Source organism: Lithohypha guttulata (genome assembly GCF_036872675.1).
Source record: "Lithohypha guttulata strain CCFEE 5908 chromosome Unknown scaffold_3, whole genome shotgun sequence".
In the NCBI taxonomy this organism is placed as follows: Eukaryota; Fungi; Ascomycota; class Eurotiomycetes; order Chaetothyriales; family Trichomeriaceae; genus Lithohypha; species Lithohypha guttulata.
The window spans coordinates 2,711,312-2,737,460 of record NW_027042752.1 but is presented as its reverse complement, the minus strand read 5'-3'; the positions used below and the strand labels follow the sequence as shown (position 1 = coordinate 2,737,460).

Genomic DNA, 26,149 nt, shown 5'->3' with positions numbered 1-26,149 from the left:
GCCTTCCTTCTCATCAATCCTCTCATCACATGTCGAGCTGAGTACGATCTTCAGACGACTCTGAAATTCCAACACGACAGACGACCACAGTATGGGCAGACAAGATGCTCGTCAAGAAGTCTTGGTGGCCTATTCTTCTATGCGCCTGGTTGACAAAGTTGTCGCTGCTTCTTTGCGAAGCGGCTCAGAAGATCACGTGCGGCCTGGATCTCCACAGATACTGCAGCTTGCCAGTTGTCCCGGTCAAAAAAACCTGTTTCATTGTCCGATATCCTTGCACCCTGCACAATCTGCAGGCTTCATCCTGACCACTTTATGGGTCTGTTCATCCAAAATTGAAGCTGACAGGATTTCACAATGGTTAAGCATGAATTTTCAACGAATCCTGTGGCTGATCTCTGACGTCGCTGCCGCCACAATGTGGATGGTGAGAATGGGCTCTGCTTGAATTCAAGCCAGGACGATCTCCTCGTGGTTCGAGTGGGTTCGTTTATCTGCCTTGACCAGGATCTAGGAGTACGAAGAGGAACGTCGTCACAGCTGTGTTACGTCTCACATACCAGCCTCTCGAGAAGTCTGCACAGATGTGGCTCTGAGCTATATGACACAACGAATACTTGCAGTTTTGCTTATTGACCTATCCAATCTTCTACCAAGCTTTTGTCCATAACAGTTCCGTGCTTTCCGTTCGTTTCTCAAATTCACTTCAGACAGCTTCACCCATCTTCCTTGCTAACTGTCCAACATCTGCGTACATTGAGCGCACCTTCAGGCAACATGATGGACAACGAGACCTCGACGCAAGCCATGGAGCGCAAAGAGAAGCCTCTGAATGAGTAAGTCTCATAACACAAAATACCGCTTCGCTAATAACAAAACAGGCTTCTAACCGAATCTATGGTGAACATCTATGTTGGATCCGAAAACACACATTGGTACATCCACGAACGGCTCCTATGCTATTACTCTCCATTCTTCTCCGAAATATTCTATGCCGACGACAAAAATCCGGAAAAGCGCAAAGCGCAAAGAACCAAAGCATACGGCCTTCAAGATGAGGACGACCTAGCCTTCGAAATGTTGGTCGGTTGGCTTTACTCGCGAAGCATCAGAGTACCTAAAGAGGAGAAAGATGTTGGCCCCTTACTCGACCTGTATCTTCTCGCGGACAAGCTGCGCATTGGGAAACTAAACACAGAACTGGTAGAAGCTGTTTCGGATTTCTATTATCAATCTCGCACTTACCCATCCCTGCGCAGAGTCCAGCATATCTATGCCAATACCGATGACGACAACGAGATGCGTGAGATGATGGTCGGCGCCGTTGCCAAACTTCTTACAACTAGCGACAAGATCCCTGCACACTGGGCCGCAGCACTTCAAAGAAATGGACAACTTGCTGTTGACATCATTCGATCCATTCAGCAGTGGAGACTCGAGGAGAAGACCATTCCAGATGCCAGAGATCGCAGCTCAAGCCGTGGCAGAAGTGCTAAGAATGGTTTCAGTGCGGTTGAGCGTGGCGGAACAGATAGCATGGAAACTGAGAAGACTGGTGGAAGCAATATGGGAGTCGAGAGCCTCAACTCAGACCATGACCAAGATCACTCGATGAACGACAGTCAGTTAAAAAGCGAGGACAGCGAAGCGTAAGTCGTCATTGAAATTACCACTTTGCTGTTTGCCGCAGAAGGGGAGGATGATTAAGAAGAAAGTGCATTTTGAGACAGTCAGTTCTGGCGCCTGATCTACCCCTACCATATTCTTGTCAAGCATCGATGTACTTATAGCAATTTCAGTTGGAACAAGGCGTTAGTTTATGGAGGATGAAGATAATCGACCTGGTTCCATACAATTCTCAACCTTTCTTTTGTAAACCGCGCAAAACAGCCTCTGATTTTTCGTATCTTTGTCGGCTACCTTTCTCACTCAGAGCAGGCATGCGAGCTTCACGACCCCACCGCCGAACTACTCGACAGTCAGTTCGCCCGCCCCAACGATATCGTCCTCGAGGCATACGACCCCGAAAATCGAGAAGCGGTCGCCCGAAAGCAATGGTGCTAAAGAGGAGATGCGGTATCGATACGAACCGCAAAGGCCACCAGATGATCACTCGAAGATATCCTCACCAATTCTAACGAGTCCACCCACGTCAGGCAAGATACGTAGTCGAAGACTCTCGGTCACGTTCGCCGACGAAGTACATTACAACCTACCCGTACAGGACGAGGAGGATATATCAGTTGCAAATGGAAAGGTTCACAGTACATACACATTCTTTCCATCGCCTCTCGCGGCCTCTGCAAGACCTGACTTTGCGACGGCACCAGCAGTGGACGGTTTAGGAATCCACTCGTCACCTCTCGTGGCGGCCTCAGGACCAGCAAAGTGTGACGACGAGGTTGCCAGGCCGATTTTGTTGGCATCAGATGCAGACAAGCAGGAGAATAAAGGGGCCATGAAACCAGAAACTTTTATGCTAGCAGTCTTGTGGATGTTGTATCTCGGTTGGAGGGCCACAATTTGATAGTGCCCAACAACGAAGCATGAACTTTATGATACGAAACGATGATACATGACCCAATTGAACACATAGTTGCTCTTCTAAGTGAGTGAGCGTTCAGAGTTGACGATTACACAGTCTTCACGCGTCAATACTATCCATGGTACGAACTGTGATGGGTGGGTAGTCGTTTATCCTTGGGATTCCACACCAGGGCTTCCCGCTCGGCTCGATCCTTCCCTAAAACTTCTCGAGTCGAATTTACCCTTTTCTTTTTCATTCTGTTCTTCATGTTCCAACTCAGTAGGCATATGCTTGCGTCCCAGAATACGAACCTCCTTTGCTGCCCTACTCTGAGATGCACATTCAGGCATGACGTCTGCCGCGCTTTTCGTCGCAGTGCCTAAATTTCATGTTCTATACCAACATCGTTCTTCGTAAGCTTTCAGTTGGATACCATTCTGGCCTGACTTTCAACGCTATCAGTCACTGTTATTGGATATGCACTACATGAAGTCCTTTGCTTGTCACACGGCTACCCCACGCTGTTAATCAAGTCTATCACGCTTCCGTGAGCGACTTGTGACAGCTGTCTGATAGCCACCTACCACGATGGCGGAAATAGGGCTGAACGTCTATCAAGTCATACAAAATGAACTTCTTGCTCGCGAAGGAGATCGTCAATCCCTCGGTCTAGGCTTTCGTCTTGCGATTATTGAGATCAAAATTACGAATTGTGAGAATACTGCACGCAACGGACGTATATGGAAATTGAACCATGCCATAAGTCCGCTGAAGGCCTTGACGCCAGACGCGCGACGTGCAGCCAAGGCACAAGAGCGAAAGCTTTTGAGGCAACGAGGCCGGGATTCACATCGCGACCCCAAAGATCCGACCAAGCTGATTCGTGATGAGGAGATATGGGAAATTGCCGAGTTCTTTCCTCGAACCCTCCTCGACTTCAAGGAGTTACAGTTCAGTCCTGCAAAGGTAAGGGATCTGATGGAGTTCTATAGTGTGAAAGCATACACTCCTGACCAAAGACTGATCGATATACATCCGGACGACGAACTGAGAGACGTGGGTCTGAATTTAGAAACGTGTATGGAGGAGCTTGCAATGTGCTGGGGTTTAAATTGGCATAAGATCGAGGGTCTAGCACTTCCTCAACGAGCGAGAAGCGATCCATCAGCAGACCTACATTTTCCACCACCTCCAGGACCTGGTCCTGGACCTGGCTATTTCTCACCTCCGCCCAGAGCAAGCACATACAACGTATGAGTTGAAAGGCTCTTCGGTGGAAATGCCGCCGGCCGGCATCGAAGTCGTGCTATCTGAGACTAGCTTCATCTGCTGCTGCAGTCTCATGCGGAGAGATATGGCTGGGTACAGGGCGACGGTTGACCGGTGTCCACGATGACAACAATTGGACGAAATTGATGATTTTCTCTGATAGACACGTAGATATTTGTGGTGGTATACTGGAGTGACTTCTGAGGCACGTCGCAGACGCGAAGGATGGTGCCCAGGACGGTAGAATGAAAGTATATGCGTAGGAACAGGATTCATCTCGGAGGTTAAGTCGAGGAAGAGGCAATGCCTTTGTCCCTCAACTTTCTGAGCCTCTGGTTTCAAAAGACAATTCCACGTGCTACTGTACCTGATTCCCCTGTTCCGGGTGCCTGCTCCGACCAAGCTTATCTGATTCTGGTTGGCACTTCAGGTAGGTTGAGTCCACTCCCTGTCTTGGCACGGAAGAGCCTGACGTGCCTGAAAGCCGGGCAGTTTACGCGTAGATCCACAGCATTACCAATCGAAACTAAATCGTCAGTGCGATGACAGTAACATTGTTGCTACTAAGTCTCTGCACATCTGAACAATGGCTGGATTCACGAGTCTTACGAACCACGACGAGTAATCACACCGACTCGTGGCCATGACCTCCTCTCAAGCACCTCGAGAGCGCAATGGCTCAGAAACAACACCACTACTATCTAGATCATCAACGGCTTACGACGGCGAGACGCAACTCGTCAAGCAAGATGGCCGAATTAAAGTTAGCAAGGCTCGTGGAATAGCAATCGCCTCGTCTATGTTCGTTCTCATCTTCATTTTGACATGCAGTGTCTCTTTGATGACTACCATTCAATCACCCATCGCCGAAGAGCTCAACGCGTCGAGTGAGGTTACGTGGTTCAACGCAGCATATCTAATTGCTGTAACAAGCTTGACGCCAATATCCGGAAAACTCTGTCAGATCTTCACGCCTCGGGTATACCTGTTCGCTTCAATTATCGTACAAGCAGTTGGATTGCTGATTACTTCGGGAGCACATAATATAGCTACTTTCCTCACGGGACGCGCGGTTTGTGGCATTGGCAGTGCAGCTGTTACGCCAGTGTCGTTCATTCTGGTCACTGCTCTAGTGCCGCCGCCACGGCGCGGTCTGTTCTTCGGCCTGATCAATACAGGATACACATCTGGACTGGCTTGTGGCGCGATCATTGCTGGCGCACTTGAGCCACGACTCGGATGGAGAGCTATCTTCTGGATGCAGATACCTTTCAGCGTTGCTGCGGTAAGCGTTGCGCTTGCCATGATCCCTAGGGGTGAGAAGACGGACACCACTGGAGAAGAAAGCATAAGGACGAAGTTAGCACGCATCGACTTCTTCGGAGTATTGACCCTGGTCACCACTCTCATCCTACTGCTTTATACACTATCTGCCACAAAGATCGACCTCAGGGCGGTGTTCTTGTCTATCGGAATGCTCATATTATTCATCTTAGTCGAGTCAAGATGGGCAGCTGATCCTATTGTTCCACCTTCAGTCATGCGATCTCGAGCCAATGTATTCTCGGGAATAGCAACTGTAGGAGTCATGACAGCTCGATGGGGAGTTCTATTTTACACACCTGTGTACGCCATTGCAGTGCGAGGCTGGCTTCCCTCAGCTGCAGGTGCTCTTCTGGTTCCGACGAACGCTGGTTTTGCTCTAGGAGGCTTGATAGTGGGTTGGCTGCATATCAGGAGGGCAGGGTCATTTTACTTGCCTACCGTGGTCTCCTTCGTGCTGTTCGTGGTGGTTCACTTTGGGGTTTCCCAATTGGTTACGACTGAATCGCCTCTCTGGCTGTTCATCATAGCTTTGTTCCTCAATGGCTTTGTGGTTGGTGCACTATTGGTATATTCTTTGGCTCACCTATTACATCTTACATTACCATCTCAGCACGTTATCGTCATACCCTTCAACGCAACCTTTCGCAGCTTCTCTGGATCATTTGGTGCCGCTATCACTGGAGGCTATTTCCTACGCACGCTTTCCCGCAATCTGCACAGCGGTTTCAAAGCAATTGGTATGCCACACAACGGGGAGCTCGTACGAAGACTGCTCGGAAGCCCTCAACTCGTGCAAAGGCTCAATGGCGATGAAAAGCAAGTTGCAATCGATGCATATACAGCGGCTCTCAAGGCTACCTTCCTGGGTGGCGTTGGTTTGGCTATCGTTATGACAGCAGTCCAGGCAGGTGTTGGCTGGGTTGCTCCTGAAGAGGACAGTCACAAACTCGGGCGCGACGACTCGGACGCTATAACACAGGTACTGTCGCGGGAAGCTGCCACGGGGTAACACAGAAAGATTGTGGCTCGTATCTTGCTTCACAAGACGACCATTTTAATACCACAATTCTTCGAGAGACTATCGTTCATGCTATCACGTTGACAGTGCTCGAGCGGCTCGTACTGTGATTCCTGTAACAGAGGCAATCCGGTAGACATGGTAGCCGATCTCTCTGATTGATCACATACCAACAGCGGCCAATTCTCAAAATGCATCGGTAAACCATTTCCGTCAAATCCAGGATTTGTGACGTCAATTGGGCTTCCGTCATATTCGGATGCCAGAGCCATACTCTGCGCATCAGCGGCAAAAGAGCATCGCTCAGAGTACGGAAATATAGTTTTGAATAACTCGTCACAGGCGGTAGGAGGGATTATACTTCTATTACAGATGAATTATCAGTCTCTTATCTTCTTCAACCCATATGTTTCATGGTAAACTGCTCCAAAGAGCTCAACTACCTCGGACACGGCTCGCCCAAATGGCCAACCACATCAACCAAAGTGCTAATGGTGCTTCGTATACAACTCTAGCAGAGATCAAGAAGACGAACAACTTCACTTCACATCTACCTCCTGACCCTGCCTTTCCTACTCCACTCGACGCGCAGAATGCTCCTCGAAAGAAACTCTTCCCTCGCATGGTGCGAAACGCATTGTATACATACGTCCCTCCAGTACCTTCCGAAGACCCAGAATTGTTGGGCGTAAGCCGAGCAGCCCTTCGAGACATTGGACTGAAAGAAGAAGAGGCCAACTCAGAAGAATTAAAACAGGTCGTCGCTGGAAACAAATTCTATTGGGAGGCGGACGGTGAAGAGAACAAACAAGGCAAGGGTGTATACCCATGGGCACAGTGCTATGGCGGATTCCAATTTGGTAGCTGGGCTGGTCAGCTAGGAGATGGAAGAGCGATCTCGTTGTTTGAGTCAACAAATCCCTCAACGGGAGTAAGATACGAGTTGCAGCTGAAGGGCGCGGGTAAGACACCATATTCACGTTTTGCAGATGGTCGGGCTGTACTGCGATCCAGCATCAGAGAATTTGTCGTCTCCGAGTACTTGAACGCTCTGGGCATCCCGACAACTCGCGCTCTTTCTCTTACCCTGCTGCCGAAACTCGATGTCGTCCGTGAAAGGCTGGAACCAGGTGCTATTGTCTGCCGCTTTGCGCAGTCGTGGCTTAGAATCGGCTCGTTTGATCTGTTGCGAAGTCGAGGCGATAGAGAGAACATCCGCAAGCTTGCTACTTACATTGCAGAGGAAGTCTTTGGTGGCTGGGATAAGCTTCCAGCTCGACTCGACAATGTTGACGACGAAAACAAGCCCAAGGACGACACTCATCTAGACCCATCAAGAGGTGTATCAAAGGACGACTTGCAAGGTCCGGAAAGTCATGAGCAGAATCGATTTGCAAGATTATATCGAGAAATCGTCAGACGAAACGCTAAGACAGTTGCAGCATGGCAAGCTTACGGTTTTATGAACGGTGTACTGAACACTGACAACACTTCAATCTTTGGCTTAAGTTTAGACTTTGGACCTTTCGCTTTCATGGACAACTTCGACCCATCCCACACTCCTAACCATGACGATATGATGTTGCGATACGCTTACCGTGCTCAGCCAACCATTATTTGGTGGAACCTGGTTCGACTAGGCGAATCACTGGGTGAGCTCATTGGCGCTGGTGAACGTGTAGACCAGGAGACCTTTGTCGAGAAAGGCGTGGAAGAGGACTTTGCACCTGTGCTCATCAAACGTGCGGAGAATATCATTGATGCCACGGGTGAGGAATACAAGGCGTTGTTCTTGTCCGAATATCGACGACTCATGACGAAACGACTGGGTCTGAAGACACAAAAGCAATCAGACTTTGACAACCTCTTTTCGAATCTGCTTGATACGATGGAGGCACTCGAACTGGACTTCAACCACTTCTTCAGACGCCTGTCAAGCGTGAAAGTTGCCGACATCGCAACAGAGGAAGCACGTCAAGAAAAAGCCAAAATCTTTGCACATAGTGAAGGCACAACTGGATTGAACGAGACTGAGCAATCATTGAAAGAGAAGGTGGGCGCATGGCTCGAAAGCTGGCGCGAGAGAGTCATTGAAGACTGGGGCGAAGACGCCTCTGCTGACGAGGAGCGAGAGAAGGCTATGAAGAGCGTCAATCCCAACTTTGTGCCTCGTGGATGGCTACTTGACGAAGTGATCCAGAAGGTCGAGAAGCAGAAGGACCGAAAAGTGCTGGGAGCAGTCATGGAGATGGCTCTGAATCCATTCATTGATTCATGGAAGATGGACGAGGTGCTTGAGAAGAGATATGTCGGCGATGTGCCAAGATTGAAGAGGAGCGTACAATGCAGTTGTTCGTCGTAGCCGGCATGCGTCTTGATGAATCAATTTGATCAACTTCTCAATCAACGTCTTTTGTACACCTACTTCCACAACAAAAACTACTACTACTACTACTACTACTACTACCACCACCACCACCAGTTGAGAACCGAATATCCAAAACTGCAAAACAATCAACAGCGAGGATTCGCTGGTTGTCTCCAACCCAACTACTAACTCGTCGGCGCCAGGCTTGAGTACGGGTGATCGAACGGGAACCCCTATTTTCCTAACCCTATGGTCGATTGCGAAGGACAATGTTGTTAACATTCTATATGTAATCTAGAAAACAGGAAATCTCTACCCTACGTTTCCAGCTGAGCCGTTCACTCACGGTCTACTGATATCAGATGAGTGATTTCCAGCGCATCTCCGCAGTCCGTTTCTAGCTCGTTATTTCTTATCACATTCCTGGACGAGGAATTAACACCGGAAATGTGAAGTTGCATACGTACTGCTGCTTGTTAGTAGAAGTATTGCTCAGAGAGCAAGTCCGAATTCTATATGCAAGTGCCAAGCCCTGTGCCTGAGCCAGCGGAACACTTCCGCTTACCACCTTCCGCATCGTCGCGTGTTCGCTGCGTTCCCCATAATTTTCTTTCCCAATAGACATCAATGTGTACTCAATATAGTTCTTTCTTCGCAAAATTTGACAGTAGTGGAGCGATCGAGACTTGAAAGTACTATCTTCAGAACACTGCTTAGCATCCACAAATGATGCCATTTGACAGCAACCAGGTTGTCAATATGGGCACATTCACTATGGCCACTCAACTCTAATCGGAGCGACCTCCCTACTTGGACCGGTACAGAATGAGGCAACGGTTTGTCAGAGTTGCTCGTGGAACGCGCGGGGAGCGAGGACTATATACTTTTCTGTATCATACAGGTTGTCTCGCTTCGTGGGACGAATATGAAAAGAGTGGTTTGGTTCCGTGCTAGCCACGAAGCACTCATCTGTCTAGAACCATCTGGACACACAACCTGACGGTGACGGACGTTTCGCAAGGCACCTACCATGAACAACGGCAAGGATGGGTTTCAGTGGACGCCTGAGCATGGTCTCCAGCATGGTCTGCCAACTCTAGGTACCATCGACCCTCTCAAAAAGCACTCTGCCACATCTCAAGTCTACGACGTGATCGTCGTCGGCGCAGGATACGCAGGTCTTATAGCCACAAGAGACCTGACAACAACAGGACATAAAGTCCTACTACTAGAAGCACGAGACCGTATTGGCGGCCGCACATGGTCCTCAAACCTAGACGGCTACCCTTTCGAACTTGGCGGGACATGGATTCACTGGAACCAGCCACACGTGTATAAAGAGATCTCGCGGTATGGTCTACAGGATGATCTCGAGAACAGCCATGACTTGACAAGGGGTATCAATTCGTTCCTGGTGAAGACAGGTGGGCAGTTTCATAAGATGAGTAGAGCTGAGGAGGGCCAGATAATGGACAAAGTACTTCGGAAATTCGTCAATGTCGATGGCACTTTCTGCAGGACCACGATACCGATGCCAGGCAGTCCATCGCTTGGCTCTAGTCCAGCAGTACAAGAGCTCGACAAGCTATCACTCCGCGATCGTCTGAATCAAATCGAGTCTGAACTATCCAGCATCGAGAAAGCAGTTCTCGAAGGCTTTCTGGCAATTACCTGCGGCGCACAAGATCTCGCAGACGCCAGCTTCGTGGAAATGCTTCGCTGGTGGGCCCTCAACAACTACGACATGGTGCTCTTCATGGAACAATGTCTAACCTACAAGCTGCGCTCCGGCCAATCAAACTTCGCACGGCACTTCTTCGACGAAGCCCTTGCGACAGGACGGCTAGAATACCGTTTCAATGCCGTCGTGAAATCGATTAACCAAGACCAAGCTGATGGCACTGTAACCATCACAACAGAAGACGACAACAACAACACATCCTATCACGCCCACCGCGTCATCTGCACTATCCCCCTAAACGTCCTAAACGACATCGAATTCATCCCTGCCCTCCCACCCCTCAAACTCCAAGCTGCAAATCAAGGCCACGTCAACGTCGTCAACAAAGTCCACGTCGAAGCCGCGAATCCAGACCTCCGTTCCCTGTCCGGTACAATCGCCGCTCCATACGATAAATTAACATATATCTTCGGCGACGGCACGACTCCAGCAGGAAACACGCACCTAGTATCGTTTGGAAGTGCGTTTACAGGCGTCCATCTCCGCGCAGACGAGGATATCGAAGACACGAAAAGAGCGTTACAGGCGTTTATTGGGGAGGGGGAGGGAGAGAGAAAGATGGATGTGAAGAGGATTGTAAGTCATGATTGGGCGAGGGATCGGTTTGCCAAGGGGGCGTGGGAGTGGTTGAGGCCTGGGATGACGCGGAAGGAGGTACTTGAGGGGTTAAGGGAGAGGCAGGGGAGAGTGTTCTTTGCGAGTGCAGATTGGGCGATGTTGTGGAGAGGGTTTATTGATGGGGGGATTGAGGATGGGGCGAGGGTGGCGAGGGACGTTGCGAGGGATCTTCGCGGCTTGTAAGGAGGATGAATGATGCTCAGGTAGCAAGGGTCGATTGGACAGCACAGAGCAGGAACAATTGGGGTTCCGGGGAATTCGAACAATCAATACAAGGTCCAGGCTGATTTCAAGCTGTGTTCATGTTCTGACCAGTCTGGAAATGTTCGCTCCGTATTGCAAGGTCAATCTATTTCAGATCCCAGTCCATAGCACCAGATGTTTGTGTCTAAGCAATAAATTGGAAATCCTCGCATCCTCCTATCTTCGCGGTAATTGCGACACCTGCGGCACGATAGAATAACTCGTCACACCCGGTATCATCCTCGCTCTGTTGGTGACCTTGGTGCCCGGTGCCAGACCCGTACCAGCCTTTCTGGTCACCTGCGATGCCTTGGCTGTGGCTTGTGCTCGTCGTGTCGGGTCGTATGCAACAGTCTCCCAATTCTTCTTGGTAAAGTCGTCGCTTCTCTGCAGGATAGGTCGTGACCACTCTTCCATCAGTTTCGTGGCCTGTCGCTTGATTCGTTCGTCGACTCGCTTGCTCTTGCGATAAAAGAAGACAACCTTGCCGATGCCAGATGAGATAAGTGCTTCTTTGGTCATGGGTAGTCTTTCGAGGGCCTGAAATATCTCGCGCTGGATGTTGAAGGCTGGTAAACTGCCGTCTGAGAGTGGTTCGAGGAAGAAACGGACTGGTTCGAGGAAATTCGTCTCTGGGTCAAGGATGGCTTGTCTGTAGGTATTGTTGTTTAGGATGCCAACGACTTCTGGGAGAAGCTTAAGTTTCTGGAAGGCAGGTTTGCCGTCTGAGACTAGTTCTCCATCCGCCATTGCTGCTTTGACCATTCGATCCTTGAGCTCGTTGATCTCTTCGTCGGCCATTTGTTCGAGATCCTGAGATAGTCAGTATGCTAGCACACGTAGTCTTGGTTGGGAAACGCTTACGATCTCTCCCTTGCGCTTTCGAACACCACTGGATTTCTTGACGGCGGCATCCATGGCTCGATCCAGAGCACGTCTTCTTCGTTCTTCCGGAGCAAGTGTCTCTTCATCAATCTCGACTCGCTCTCTCGGCTTCCTCTCTCCGCCAACGCCTGGTTTGCGCCGCCTGCCAGGCTCACCCTCCGCCTCACCACCAGCGCCCTCCTCACCCCTTGGTCTTCTTGCCCTCTCTCTCGTTCTTTCCTTCTTCTTCGGTCGACCCTCGTCACCTTCGTCCCGCTTCCGCTTCTTGATCTTGGTGTTTCGCAGTTGGTCGAAATCTGGTGCAATGTCTAGTTTTTCCTCGTTCCACTCAAGCACTGCTTCATCCACGTCCGACAACAGAGACTCATCGTCGCTATCAGCTGCCTTGTCTTCATCATCAGCGACATCGTTATTGAATGCGTCGGCTGTATCGTCGAGGGTGTCTTCTAGCTCATCTGGATTGTCTAGACCTTCTGCGTCTGGCGGAGGCAAGTTCGCAGGATCATCAGGTACCACATCCTCGCCGCGGGCTATATCGTCGTACTCAGACATCTTCTGTTAGCGACTTCGAAATTTTATAGTAGTGCGTAGAACTAGGATGAGAGGGTATTGTAGACTCAGAAGTGCGCAGAACGAGAAGTTAACAAAGAAGATGTAGTTATAAGTTCTTGGAATGAGGAAGGGACGATGATAAAATGGAAATGGGCTTGAATGTCTACTACGGCTTGTCAAACGGCCACTTACGCACTACCCATCCTGTCACTGCTCGCATCGCAGGTGGAAACGAAAGTTCAATTCAACTTCTATACATCAGTCGCAGCATTAACCCCTTCTCGTGTCGCATCTCTCTCTCTCTTTTTGTTACCATCATGTTCCAGCAATGTAAGTATCTGCTGGATCTGTGCCCGAATGTCAATACTGACAAGCCGAAGCCGAGCAAATGTCCAAGGACGAAATTGAGGCCGGAGAGGCACAAGCGACGATGCAGGTGCAAATCTTCAGTGCCGCATGCGTAGCATTGTGGTTCAGTACGTTTCATTACTTGCGTGGTGGTTGTTCAAAGAACTGACACTGCGCCAGCTCCTCATGTACTGGAATGGGCTTACAAGCTGTTCTGAGCAATATCCAGTGTGACTTCAACCTGTAATGTTCATCTCGCAACATCGCCCGAATTCCTGAGCACCAGACGAAGAATTGTTGCAAAACTGCAGTTTATCAAAAGCATGAAGAACGCGATGTCCAGCAAGACAGGAGCAACCAGAGGATATGACGCGAAGAGCTTCAGTAGAGGCTGAATGCAAGAGCAATCTGGTAACGTCTTGCTCCCGTCTCAGAGCCACGATTGAGCGGCTAATATAGTTGTACAAAAAGTGTACAACACCAATATCTAAATCTCATCCGGTATCCAGTACTTTTCCACAGGGCGCCTTTCGCTATGCCAGGAATACTTACCAAAAAGGACAGACCTTGATCACCATTACTTCGTCACTCTCGCTTTTGTTATCGGGCGTACAGAGAAGTCCTCGATAGTCGCTCCCAATCGCTGTACTCCTCCTGAACCAGTTGCATCTCTTTCTGAAGGTGTTTCAATTGCGTATCATAAGCGCTCAATGTCTGCACGTTTCATTAGTCAAAACTCAGCAAGAATGACGTTGAGCTTACCTTTCTCGCTTGCTGTAGAGTGTCACTATCTAGGAGAGGTTCTTGAGCCTGCTGCACTGTTGGGTCTAGCTTCTCCATCTCCGCCTTGAGATAGCGAGCTCGTTCCCGAATGCCCAACATGCGAGCCCATATCTCTTGTTCTCGAGCATGTATTGACGGGTCCAGCACCTCTTTCTCCAGAGAGTCCAACTTCACTTTCAGATCTTCTTCTGCATTGTCCATCACATAGCCTCTGTTCTTGAGTATTTGAACCTTGGCAGCAAGTGCTAGCGTGCGCTGACTGATGGCCTTGTGTCGTCGCCTACTCTCTTCAAGTCTGGTAGCTACTTTCTGCCGATGCGTGTCTAATTGAATGTCCAGAGAATTATTGATCTCATTCAGCATCATATTACAATGCCCAACTGCCTCACGTTGCTTCTGACTTCGAGCCCCGAGCTCTCTAAATCCACGGGCAAGTACAGGCACCCATTCAGGACCAGGTCTTTTTTGCACAGCATCTTCCCATTTGTCAGGATCCTCCCCTGGACCAGGTGAGAACTTGAGTGCTTCTGATTCACTGCCTACATGCTGGTATAGGTAGATTCGCAAAGGCGAATTCAAGCTTGCAGGATCCCATTTGTCCTTGATCAGCTCCATCTGCTGCGGGATCGACCTTAGCACACCCATGCCTCTTCCTTCCTGCCACCATGGATCTTTGCTTGCTTGCGCTTGAGCTGCGGTCTGTTGCGATTCGCCGAATCCGAAGCGCAAAGTCTGGTCGAGTGGTCTCTGAACCGGCTGCTGCTGTTGCTGGCTCTGATTGAGCGTGGTTCCGAAAAAGCTGTTTCCTGCTTGCTGATTCTGGGTTTGCGTGCCACTGAAGAAGGAGTTAATGGGTTGCTGTTGCTGTGTCTGCTGTGATTGCCCACTAAATAGACCTCCAGACTGCGTTGTTTGAGTAGCTGACTGCCCTAAATTGAAGAAGGGTTTCTCTTTTGCTGCACCAAATCCTCCTGTCGACTGCTGCGCAGTGTTAGATGCTCCTAGGCCACTGAACAATGAGCCGCCAGTATTAGTGCCACTGGCTGGCTTGTTGAAGATATTCATGGTGAATGGCTGGATGTGTCAAAGCAGAAAGGCACAACAATGGAAGAGAGACTGGGATGTCTCAGACCAAAGTCGTACAATGGAGCTGTTGCGCTTCAGACCATGCCACAAGTAGACCTTCTGCTGACTGTAACAGAGGCAATCGGAGGAAGTGAGTAGGGAGTGTCGCCACGCTTGTTTTATGCGGCGCAGATGTATGTTGACCTTCGTGTTGGAACTTCAATGGAAATGAAAGGCAGGCGCGTTCTGCGCGACTGCATGAGATCGCAGATCACCGTACTTGCTACTTTAGCGTTTCTGGATAACCGTGGGCTGACCTGCTACTTCACGAGTAACTTCACTATAGCTAAAGCAAGACGAAGCAACAGACTGTCTTACCGCTTCCCAAGCTCGAAAAGAACACCGCCACAATGTCGAGACGCGAGCCTAGGTACTACACACAACATGCGAAGAATTTCGAGCTGACATAGCCGGCAGATTCTCCCAGACCGTGCTCATAGACACCACGCCTATGCCCGAGCACATACCCAAGGTTGAAGAAATAGGTGTTACGTCTGCACCTCTTATGAGCGCATCCTTTTTTATTGGAGCTCGATGTCGACCTATCAACGACGACTTTATGAAATGCAAATCTGAATCATCTGGGAAAGGTGAGACGGATTGCTTGAGGGAGGGCAGGAAGGTCACAAGATGCGCCGCCAGCGTGTAAGAGGACAATTCCATGCGCATCGACGAAGCTGAGAAAGGTACAGGTTAAACGACATAAACGCCAACTGCTTGCAAGAGTTCAGAAGTCACTACAATTGCTTGGAAGACTACAACCAGCAGCTGTGGCAGTGCAGACGGCCGGAGAGAATCCTGAACCGGTGTGTGTTTGAAAAGATCGTACGTGCTAGGAACTGGTGGTTACAGCGGCAAGTACTGACAGGAGCCAGGGCCTCGAAAAGAAGATCCCAGATACACCAAAGAATGTCACGCCCGTGCATTTAAGGGATCGTCAAATCTTTGCAGACAGCCCTCGAGTACTACTTAGTGGTGAGGCCGATGTTGGTATTCCGAAGAACCAAGCAAAAGCATAGCACTGTCTACATTGGCGTTCAGGCGGGGTAGTACTTGGGCTGTACATATTGAGCATGAACATTCATCCTTTAACCAGGATTTCAATCAGACTCACAAAGCTTCCACGAAAGCAGTTGGAGGCCGTCTATCGTTCTGCTCCTGCTGAGATATAGGGCCTGTCCCACTTCCACGTGTTACACATTTCAGCCGCGGTAGTCTGCAAGTCGCAGGTCGAAGCTCACGATTTATGTTCTACTAAACACGTTTGCAGGACCCATCAATTGACAAAGACTGGCATGAGTGACAGCTCGTACATATCTTGCTACAGCACCTCTTTCGAGCTGTTCCTCGACGTATAGAACTTTCAGCACCTCGAGTTGGTTGTAGAGAATGGAGGGGAGCTTCAAGTCAAGTCCAGAGAATGGGTCGACCTATCTCAGTCTGTTTTGAGAGGCTTTCAACTTGTTCAAAGTAGCTATATATGGCCAGCTTGGTTCGTGCACTCTGTCACGTTTGTACCTTCCGTCCGTAGCCTACGCTAATTCGCTGCATATTAACCTCCGTATTCTTGGCTGATGTCGCGACTCTGGCCTATTTGAGTATCACGTGTGTTCGCAGAACATCACAAGCACCACACTACGTCGTCCCTGTTTGAAATGACCAGGATCATGCCTCGCTTGTGCTAGTGATACTGTGTGAGTGGTCATTGTTCCCTGGAATATTCATATGGCCTAGGTGTGCCGTCACCTGCGCATTCGATATGGCACAAACCTCACAACCTCCACGGTCGCCCATCTCTCAACATAAATCATCCAGTCGTCCGTCTATGTCCATGAGATCTGCTACGGCGCCAGAAAAGATGGACGTGAATGGCCATATGGCCTCTCGAGGCCAGAACGGCCATGCCAATTTCGAGCATGGTGTTCAGGTTATCGATGAGGACAAGGAGTTCAAGTATGTTGTTAGATTTGTATAGGAGACTTCGCCAGCTAATAAGAGCAGTCCTGATCTAGGGAAGTACCTGTCCTATGAAGACATCGCCCGCTCTGGATTCAACTACCACCTAGTATCCGTCTTCGGTTCGCAGTCAACTGGTAAATCGACCCTCCTTAACGCACTCTTTGGAACGAGTTTCAATGTCATGTCTGAGTCAGAAAGAAGGCAGACCACAAAAGGTATATGGATGTCCAAAAACAAGTCGTCGATAAAAGGAATGGCAGACAACATCCTTGTTATGGATGTGGAAGGTACTGATGGTCGAGAAAGAGGTGAGGACCAGGATTTCGAGAGGAAGAGCTCGCTCTTCGCGCTGGCTACCAGTGAGGTCTTGATGGTCAACATCTGGGAACACCAAGTCGGCTTGTATCAGGGTGCCAACATGGGTCTGTTGAAGACTGTGTTTGAAGTCAACTTGCAGCTCTTTTTGAGGGACAGGAAAACAACATCAAGAAGCTTGATTTATTTTGTGGTCAGAGACTTTTTAGGCACAACACCCCTGCAGAACTTGCGAAATACTTTGATGCAGGATATGGCAAAGATATGGACCGGATTGAACAAACCACAGGGACTTGAGAACAGCAGCATCGACGATTACTTTGACTTTGCTTTCACTGCCCTGCCTCACAAGATATATGCTCCAGAAAAGTTCGAGCAGGCTGTCAAGGACATGGCTACCAGGTTCAAGGAAGCGCAACGAGATCCAAGAAGAGACCCTCTACGTTCCGAATTTGAAAGTGGTGTGTTCATGTCCGAGTATCATAGACGTATACCTGCCGACGGTCTTCCTCACTATGCCGAGGGAATTTGGGATCAGATTGTCAACAACAAGGACCTGGATCTACCTACACAACAAGAACTTCTAGCCCAATTTCGGTGTGACGAGATCATGCGTGAGGTCATGGTTGCTTTTGATCAGACCATTACACCTTTTGAGACCAAGCAAACAAGTGCTGCGAGCTTGGGTCAACATGAGGTAATAGAAGGTCTCGGTGCTGCCATGACAACCGCTCGTTCCAGGACTGTACAGGACTTCGAAACCGAAGCAGGTAGATACCACAAAGGCGTCTATCAACGAAAGCGCACAGAGCTAGAAAGCAAGATCGACACGAGGTTAAAGGCTCTTTTCGCTGGCCAACTTACTGCTGCTCATAAAAACGGCATCTCGAAATTCTCGGAAGCAGTGTCGAATGAAGTCAAAGCTGGTCAAAAGAAAGGTGCAGCCTACGATTTTGCCGAGATTGTCTCTAGGCAAAAGCAAGCCGCCCTCAAAGAATATGAAACTCAAGCTAAGGCTGTTGTGCTGGAAGGAGTAGAATGGTCAAGTTACAAGCAGGAATCTGCTCTGTTTCAGAAAGAGATTGATCAGGTGTCGGGTCAGCTTCGTCGTGATGAGATGAGACGACTTGCGACGAGAGTTGAGCGGTGGGTAAAGAGCAAGCTGAATGATAGCGTGGGACTAGAGTTCAATGCTATCGGCTCCGGTCGTGGAGGCTCTGGCGCGCCAGATGGTGAATCAGGAGACAAACCTTCAGAGCAACAAATTTGGGATAGGATATGGACTGTATTCACCACAACAGTCACAGAGGCCGAAAAGCGCTTCTCAGATCGTGCACGTGCTTTCGATGCATCAGAAGACGAGATCGAGGTCGGGAAGTGGAGGCTGCGACGAAAATCGTGGACTGCTTTACGGGCTAAGATTGATGAAGAAATGATGGAAGGCAATCTTTTGCTAAAACTGAGGGAGAACTTCGAAGACAAATTTAGGTACGACGAAGCTGGTGTACCTCGAATATGGAGACCTACAGACGATATGGACGGCTTGTTCAGGTCGGCACGAGAAAGCACCTTGACACTTATCCCTCTGCTGTCAAAGTTCAGATTGTCACAAGCAGGCGGGAAGCCACCACCTCTTGATGACTGGATTGGAAATGCACCACCATCGGCAACAGGAGCTGATGAGGAGGATCTTGTACCAATTGGGGGCATAGACGAGGAGGAAGGCAAAAGTTTGGAAGAGGAAACTACTATGCTTTCCGAAACGAAAAGGCAGGACCTCACTGTGCGGTTCAAAAAGGCAGCTGAGGGTGTGTTTGTCGAAGCGAAGCGATCGACCGTCAGCGGTATGCAGAGTGTTCCACTCTACTTCTACGCTATTCTATTGGCACTGGGCTGGAATGAACTGGTTGCTGGTATGTCATCCATTTTCCCTGTTATCAATATCTGCTAACTACTTTCCTAGTCCTCCGCAACCCAGTTTATTTCATCTTCCTTGCCATGCTCGGCGCCGCAGCCTACGTCACCTGGACCTTGAACCTCTGGGGTCCAATCATGAACATGTCCAACGCGGCAGGCACACAAGCTCTAGAAGAAGGCAAAAAACGTCTACGAGAATTCCTCGAGTCCTCGGAAACGGGTCGCCAAGCAATAGGCATGACTCCCGACAGCTTCGAGCTTAAGAGTATGAACAGCTCGAGGAGTAGCGGTGGCACAAGTTCAAGGAAGGCGAAGGTCGAAGAGGAGGATGTGGAGGACATATGATGGCTTTGAAGAAGTAGGATAGTGGCGAGCCGTGATCACTGTTGGTAGGTATTTTGTATAGCGAATCATTGAGCGACGTACTAGCCATAGCATGACTTGGTATAGCTGACAGTAGGTATAGATCACGAGCAGTATGAAGTGAACATTTCAACTGCATCCTTTTGCCTTTCACATCAGGCGTCTCACATATCTTCAAGACGAGTTTGCCCGTCTTGACTTATCAACATGGAGTGAAGAGCCGCAGCAAGCACGACTCAGGGGATATGTCAATTCCTTAGGCTCCAAAGTCTGAATACTTCACATTCGAAGGAGCGATCTTTCGAGATACGAACATCCACAGCCTGGTAACAGCTGCGAAGCATATCTACATGGAGCTTCAGAAATCGCTAGCCATCGTCACTTTGTCTGGTCGACTATGGGTTGGGCATTCGTCTCTCCACTGCCAGGTTTCCATTAATGGTCCTCTTCTACCCCTGTATGCTTGCAACGCTAAATGATTTCGAACAAGGCCATATAGCGACAAAGTACTCCTGGATTGGCGTTTCGCCTCCCGATTCTCGATCCGCGTTACTCAAGTCAGAGAGGTTTCTGTCCTATCAAGGCGTCCTTCACCCTCCTGCTTACAGCACCATAAGATCCCATAGTCCAAAATACCCCACGAGCAGCACTCCTCAACGGCACCCATGAGATCCAGCCTTTATCCAGATCATACCCAAACTCCCTCGCTGCAACACCAACAAAATTGGCGAGCAGTGAGTACGGTGCGTCGTGGGCAAACATTCCGTCCTTGTTCATCATAGTGTCTTGCATGACTACCTTGGTACGAACAAACATGGACTCTTCGAAGTCTGCTATTAGCCGATCAAGATCTTGATTCTCCTTGATCGAGCTCTCAATGGCAGCAGCGAGATCGAGAGCGTCTCGCATACCTGCGTTGACGCCCTCGCCAGCAAATGGTGTGGCCAGATGTGCACTGTCGCCGATTAGAACGATCCCTTTTTGGTGTTCATAGCGATGCCCAACTGGCAATTCGTACAAGGAGGAAGTCCACAGCTGCTTTGAGGCTATGATCCATCGCTGAAACTCGGGTACCCAATCCTTGTACTCTTCTAGAAGTGCTCTTTTCAGCGCGTCGTCGTCGCTTTTGTACTTCTCATCGAGGCTCTGCAACCATGCAGGCTCTCTCTTTTGGTCGAAACCGATCTTCAGGCTTCCATCGCCCATTCGTTGTCCTACCATACTTTTGCCATACGAGAAAGCGAAATTGCTTCCTTTCCCGACCATGTTCGAGATGTGCTCCCAGCTCGCGCCGGCACTATCCTGGTCAATGGTACCACTCACGGAACAGATTCCTGAGAATGACGGCTCGACATCAGTCAAAGCTTTCCGCACTTTACTCCATGCCCCGTCCGCACCAACGACAAGGTCGAAAGGTTTTGTAACACTTCCGTCTCCGAGCACGAGACTCCACTTGTCATCACTTTCCGCCCGCTTCACTTCCTTTACCTGCTTTCCCCACTGAATGATACCCTCAGGTGTACTACCTAACAACACTTCCATTAGTCTTACGCGATCAATCTCTGGCCGTGCATGATCTGCCTGAAGTGTCTTTGGGATCTCTATTTGGTGAATGTAACAGAACCCGTTCCGGTCGCAGAATTGTATCTCCTCGCCTTCGAAGCGGGCGTGTTTGCTGAATTCGTCCCAGAGGTTGCATGCTTGAATTGCTGCAAGGCCAGTCTTGGGATGCAAATCTAGAGTGCCGCCCACACTGAGGCGAGAGGTCGGAGAGGTATCTTTTTCGAAGACAGTGATGGAAATGGTGGGAGTCGAGGTGCTGTGCGATGTGTACGGAAGGAGGAGGCGGGCGAGAGTCAGACCAACAGGCCCAGCACCTGTTATTGCTATGTCAAGCATCGTGGCTGTGGGTAATTGGTGAATGAAGAGCTATTGTGTGCTTTGAGGACTCAGTCAAGATCTTGCTTGAGTGCTTGCTCTTCCAAAGATCTATGCTAGAGTGTGGAGGCTTGTGCAGCTGTGCGCGATATATCTTAATTTTCAGGAATTCGGGTCATTTGTGAGGATGTGTCAAGCTTCATCAAGGCTTCTATCGAAGATTTGTGAAGACCAAGAGACGAGGTAATGAGTCGTCGGCTTCAGCAATGGCTATATATTCCATGTCGGGGCCGCCAACATGAGAAAGACTGTCTTGTCCATACATGCTGTACACATCTGATTGGATCCGAAGCAGGATTCGGACCAGAACATGAAGGAAGCGACCGAGGCTAGTCCCGATTAGAACTTAGCAAAAACAAGCTTGACATTGATATGCTTAGCACAGGTGCCTGGTTCCCCTACAGCCACAGCTCCGTTTCGACTCGGCAATACAAGTATACCTTGGGAAGAATACAGAACAACCAGGTCGTTAAAAGCATACCGTATGAGAGCCCGAATGCATGTGAAATGAACAATCGTGGACAAAAAGAAGGGGGTTGGTCTTTTCAAATGCAATGTGGTTGTGGCATATCTGGAGTGGCAGAATAGCTGATACGTCCAGCTGGCAGGAAGAACAGAGCGACTAGTGCCCCTTTCCGCACCTGGCAATGTCCTTGTCAGCACGAAGTCGGGGCCTCTTGGCAAACGTACCTGAGGATAGTGATGTGTCCCAGCACCAGGACTTGTCCATCCAGCACCCTGCCAGCCCTGCATACCTTTCAACTCGGCAGCATCGTCGAGCTGGATCACACAATTTATCTCGCCATATGGATGTGAGTGATACTGGCCTGAATATTCGTCCTGACTGTCCATGTATACAGTCGTGATAGAGAAGAACCTGGTCTCGGGACAAGGGAGTTTGATCTTCGATCGTCTGTATTTTCGACCATCCATTTCGATGTTTGCACACCATCCCTCCTCAAGACCTATCTTGACGTACTTGCAGATGTTTTCGTATATTGGGTTACCTGGACCATAATTACTGTTCAGAAAAGCTTCTAGCTCGTGACCAGGGGTTCTGGTGAGCTGTTAGTTGGTTAAGGATTAGATGCCAGCTCTTGACTGACAAGTTTTGAACTTGGTCAAAAAATTCTAGACAGTTATCGTAGAGAGCTCTGGCCTTGGGGTATTTCGCCAGATCTACCTCTTCTGTAGTGCCTTCATACGACATCGCAACAGCCCAAGAGCGGAGAGTCAAGCAATAAAATGGTTTGAACGTGACCTTAGTAATGCACGTCGTGCATAAAGATTCGAGCTTTGAAGATTCTCAAAGAAGCACTTTGCCTGTAGCTGAGTTGTACCTTGTTCAATACACAGGCGTGCAGGTAAGCTTTCTCCTCATGTCGTGCCGCCTCCAACAGCCGAGCGACACGGTCACACAGCCAAATCCACGAATTGAGCCTGGTCAACACGACTACTCTGCTTGAGTACATCAACGACACTCGTGTTCATTCACACTCCCTGTCATTCTGCCAGGATAGTGAGTACTTCTCATGATCAGAGAGAAGGGCAACTCTCCCGAGAAAGAGTCCTATGCGGAGAGCAAATCATGTTTGCAGACCAATAGTAAAGGCCACAACACGAGACTCGCTCGAAGAAGAGATGGCTGTGCAGAGGAGTTCTTTCTGGAAATCAGCAGATACGATGTGGCGCATGATCCTCCAATTATGACCTTCGATACTCGCTTTTTTCCACTTTGTAGCGGTCACAAAACGAAGTTCTTACGCGACGGCGTTCAGATATGACGTCGTGCTTGATTGAATAAACAAATAGTCGCCAGAGCAAGAACGACTGGCTGTGCCACATGAGACACTGTCGCCTGCGCATATAAACTGTTAAACTGCTTGTGAATCCCCGCTGTTGAATCAACACACATACAGAACATAGCTTCAACACATCGCGTCAAAATCGCACAGTCTACATATCCTCGCAGAAACATCAACTTTTCGAAACTATCACCAGAAACCACAACAATCACCACAAACCATGGCCTCAGACGCAGCCCCAGCCCTCTTAATCGTCCTCATCACCATCCTCCTCCCACCCATCGGCGTCCTCATGGTCGCAGGCTGTGGCGCGGACTTCTTCATAAACCTCTGCTTGACTCTACTGGGCTATATCCCCGGCCACATACACGCGTTCTACGTTGAATACGTCTACTTTGATCGGAGGTCGAGAGCACGAGATGGCATGTCGACAGGACATGCTGCGCCGGGGGTGTATTCGGAACGTGTGCAGAGTGGTGGGAATAGGTACGGGACGATGTGAGTGGTGAGGAGGGATTGGGAAATAGAGATCGTAAATAGGATTTGGGAAAAGGGAGCTCATGAATTAGCAGAAGAACGAGCAGGAGTATTCTGGCATGAGGTATTGAATCTGGTCTGGCTTCGAATACCCATTTTGTTTGGTGTTGGCGTTTTATTCGATGGTTGAGTCTGCTTGGGCGTGGTCACTTCGAGGAATACGTAGGCGAGCCAGGTCAAGTAAGAGCTCTCGGTACAGGTACATATTCAAAGAAACATACCTCAAGAAGCAGTGTCGTTGAGTTGAACAGCGTCTTGGAATATCTGTCACGGTCATATTCTTGCTTCCATTATAGCTGTCCTCTATTCTTGGTCTATCATTCTCTTCGTCTTGACACGAACATCCCCCCAGGTAGACTCTGAAAGCTAACAGAATGTCCAGCACATCATACAGCAGCCTCTTCCATATCTTTTGTTTTCTTCTCTTGCGCAGTCTCCAACTCCCTCGTAATACGTCCATTCACACCTCTCCCACCAGTAGGATCACGTCGTCCCTGCTCTTCCTGCTTCCGATCAGCAACATCTCGATCCACATCCGCAAAACCCTGATCCACTTCTACATTCACTTCAGTTCCCCCTCCTGCTCTCGACTCCCCAACCCAAGCCCACATCTTCTCCCTCCGAAATTCCTCGAAATCCCATTCTTCCCCTTCTAACGCCTCAGGACTATCACTCCAAACGTACGTCTCAGCCTCTACCTCTCCCTCAACAAACTCATCCAACCTCTCTTCATCAATCGCTTGATCCAGCGCAGTATCTTTCAGTAGCAAGACACCCACTTTCTCCCTCGTATACTGGTCTCCTTCAAAGATATCCAGGCGCCGGATATCTTCGTCTAGCAGGCCTGTGACGAGGGAGCCTCGGACGGCGGAAGTGGCAGAGTGCGGCATGATGGCGGGATAGTCTGCGTATTTGACTTTGTGTCTGCGATAGTTTTTGAGGAGGGCTGGACGGACTGTGATCAGGGCTTTTTGCCAGGGTTCTGGGTTCGTGGTGCCGTAGATGACGCGATAGAGGACTGGAGGGGCCATGAGCGTGCCTATAAGCAATTAGCGTCCCTGCTCACTGAGTGAGTGAGTAGATGAGGAGCCAGAACCATACCGTAGAAGAAAGCGGTGCGGCCGCTCATGTTCTTGAATAGCGTATGATTTGCGACGTTGCGGGCTACTTGGTCCTGCTTAGAGGAAGCCATTGAGAGTAGTGGTCGCGTAACTAGCCAGACTTTGCGAGTAGAATAGTGGTTAGTGATCACCCGAGAAGTAATGTGATTGTTGTCGCGTGCGACTGCCGCAATCGAACGGCGTCATATACGTGTGGTCAACAAGCTGAATTTGAGACATACTGTGTTGTGGCAGGAACGAGATTGAGACGTACAAAACTTCAGATAAGCAGGCAATCTCGAAACCGTGGGGTAGATTTCAATCATGATGCGCTGGAAAGGAAACCGATAAAGAACAGTTCCAGGACGGAGAAAGGCGTCTTGGGTCCCGGGCAGAATTCAAGAGCCACGAGAACCAGAAGGTAGTAGACCATGTTCTCTCTTACTTACTGGTTCCAAACAATCTAATCAGAACCTTGGTCAACTTGTGTCTCTTAGGGTGTTTTGTAGAAGATAATGAATTGTCCAATACCATCAACGCCTCGCTTGTCAGAATCTGCTGTACATATGGAGGTCAAGTACTATACAAGGACTCCTCCCCCTACTAGAGTCGACTTAGTATTCAATGTTACCATTCTTTCCAACCTTGAGTCCCTTTTCGTACAACCACTTGTAATTCAGCCCAGGTTGCAGCTTGACCCTAGACTTTTCTCTCGCACTTGGACTAGGTGTTCCTGGTACTTGTGGTCTCCCTCCTCTTTCTCTCATGCTGTGGGAACTCCTCAAGCTACTAGCCAACGAGGTCGTGCTTGTTGTGCCATCTAGCAATGAGCGTGTAGATTCTGTAAAATCTGGGTTCTGTGCAATCTCGTTTAATGATGCCGAGTTGACAAGACTCCTGGAGAACAACGGACTTGGAGAAGAAAAGTGCAAGTCGGAAACACGTCGATCTGCTGTGCCTGGCTGCTGCGGCGTAGGAGAGAAGCCAACAGTATATCGCGACGTAGAGAGTGGTGAAGCTGAGTAGTTCGCGGAAACGCTTCTCCCAGTAGCCCCTGGTCGAGGTGTACCTGTGAATGGAGAAGGTGAAGATCTTTGAAATCGGGGTGGAGTAATGTAATTTCCAGGCTTCTCTGAGCCTGGGGTATTTGATTGAGATCGTGGAAGACCCAATAAGGCGCGTTGAGAAGGAGTCAAAGGAATATCTTCGATCTCATCTGGAGCGCCAAAGTATGGCAGCACCGGTCTGAGACTGAAATACAGATTAGAAACCAGTATCAATCTGAGTATATTCAGGATCGTGGACGTGTCTATTGCGATTGTGTCCAGTTGAGCTTGCTTGATGGCCGGATCAAGCACTCTATGTACCCAGCCACTTGCGAAGAAGGTAGCCAGTAATACCACTGTGTTCAA

General features: G+C 49.3%; 11 protein-coding genes across 11 annotated transcripts; 6 read left to right on the top strand and 5 right to left on the bottom strand.

Annotated features, from left to right (window-relative positions):
* Positions 1-777: 777 nt before the first annotated feature.
* Positions 778-2,527, top strand: LTR64_004786 (uncharacterized protein; the record flags this gene model as incomplete). Its single annotated transcript, XM_064899130.1, has 3 exons — positions 778-836; positions 882-1,649; positions 1,939-2,527. The coding sequence occupies 3 exons, from the start codon at positions 778-780 to the stop codon at positions 2,525-2,527; spliced, it is 1,416 nt and encodes a 471-aa protein (XP_064755087.1).
* Positions 2,528-3,115: 588 nt separating this feature from the next.
* LTR64_004785 (uncharacterized protein) lies at positions 3,116-3,784 on the top strand (the record flags this gene model as incomplete). The annotated part of the gene is made up of 1 exon (XM_064899129.1): positions 3,116-3,784. The coding sequence occupies one exon, from the start codon at positions 3,116-3,118 to the stop codon at positions 3,782-3,784; it is 669 nt and encodes a 222-aa protein (XP_064755086.1).
* A 655-nt stretch (positions 3,785-4,439) lies between these two features.
* On the top strand, positions 4,440-6,131 carry LTR64_004784 (uncharacterized protein; the record flags this gene model as incomplete). Its single annotated transcript, XM_064899128.1, has 1 exon — positions 4,440-6,131. The coding sequence occupies one exon, from the start codon at positions 4,440-4,442 to the stop codon at positions 6,129-6,131; it is 1,692 nt and encodes a 563-aa protein (XP_064755085.1).
* A 472-nt stretch (positions 6,132-6,603) lies between these two features.
* On the top strand, positions 6,604-8,502 carry LTR64_004783 (uncharacterized protein; the record flags this gene model as incomplete). The annotated part of the gene is made up of 1 exon (XM_064899127.1): positions 6,604-8,502. One exon carries the CDS (start codon positions 6,604-6,606, stop codon positions 8,500-8,502), a length of 1,899 nt encoding a protein of 632 aa, XP_064755084.1.
* A 1,036-nt stretch (positions 8,503-9,538) lies between these two features.
* On the top strand, positions 9,539-11,050 carry LTR64_004782 (uncharacterized protein; the record flags this gene model as incomplete). Its single annotated transcript, XM_064899126.1, has 1 exon — positions 9,539-11,050. One exon carries the CDS (start codon positions 9,539-9,541, stop codon positions 11,048-11,050), a length of 1,512 nt encoding a protein of 503 aa, XP_064755083.1.
* Positions 11,051-11,287: 237 nt separating this feature from the next.
* IWS1 (Transcription factor iws1) lies at positions 11,288-12,547 on the bottom strand (the record flags this gene model as incomplete). The annotated part of the gene is made up of 2 exons (XM_064899125.1): positions 11,288-11,923; positions 11,975-12,547. The coding sequence occupies 2 exons, from the start codon at positions 12,545-12,547 to the stop codon at positions 11,288-11,290; spliced, it is 1,209 nt and encodes a 402-aa protein (XP_064755082.1).
* A 948-nt stretch (positions 12,548-13,495) lies between these two features.
* NUP57 (Nucleoporin nup57) lies at positions 13,496-14,743 on the bottom strand (the record flags this gene model as incomplete). Its single annotated transcript, XM_064899124.1, has 2 exons — positions 13,496-13,609; positions 13,658-14,743. 2 exons carry the CDS (start codon positions 14,741-14,743, stop codon positions 13,496-13,498), a joined length of 1,200 nt encoding a protein of 399 aa, XP_064755081.1.
* A 1,819-nt stretch (positions 14,744-16,562) lies between these two features.
* SEY1 (Dynamin-like GTPase that mediates homotypic ER fusion) lies at positions 16,563-19,339 on the top strand (the record flags this gene model as incomplete). Its single annotated transcript, XM_064899123.1, has 3 exons — positions 16,563-16,756; positions 16,805-18,990; positions 19,041-19,339. The coding sequence occupies 3 exons, from the start codon at positions 16,563-16,565 to the stop codon at positions 19,337-19,339; spliced, it is 2,679 nt and encodes an 892-aa protein (XP_064755080.1).
* Positions 19,340-19,915: 576 nt separating this feature from the next.
* Positions 19,916-21,256, bottom strand: LTR64_004778 (uncharacterized protein; the record flags this gene model as incomplete). The annotated part of the gene is made up of 1 exon (XM_064899122.1): positions 19,916-21,256. The coding sequence occupies one exon, from the start codon at positions 21,254-21,256 to the stop codon at positions 19,916-19,918; it is 1,341 nt and encodes a 446-aa protein (XP_064755079.1).
* A 584-nt stretch (positions 21,257-21,840) lies between these two features.
* Positions 21,841-22,505, bottom strand: LTR64_004777 (uncharacterized protein; the record flags this gene model as incomplete). The annotated part of the gene is made up of 3 exons (XM_064899121.1): positions 21,841-21,936; positions 21,986-22,352; positions 22,402-22,505. 3 exons carry the CDS (start codon positions 22,503-22,505, stop codon positions 21,841-21,843), a joined length of 567 nt encoding a protein of 188 aa, XP_064755078.1.
* Positions 22,506-24,023: 1,518 nt separating this feature from the next.
* Positions 24,024-24,829, bottom strand: LTR64_004776 (uncharacterized protein; the record flags this gene model as incomplete). The annotated part of the gene is made up of 2 exons (XM_064899120.1): positions 24,024-24,676; positions 24,739-24,829. 2 exons carry the CDS (start codon positions 24,827-24,829, stop codon positions 24,024-24,026), a joined length of 744 nt encoding a protein of 247 aa, XP_064755077.1.
* Positions 24,830-26,149: the final 1,320 nt, after the last annotated feature.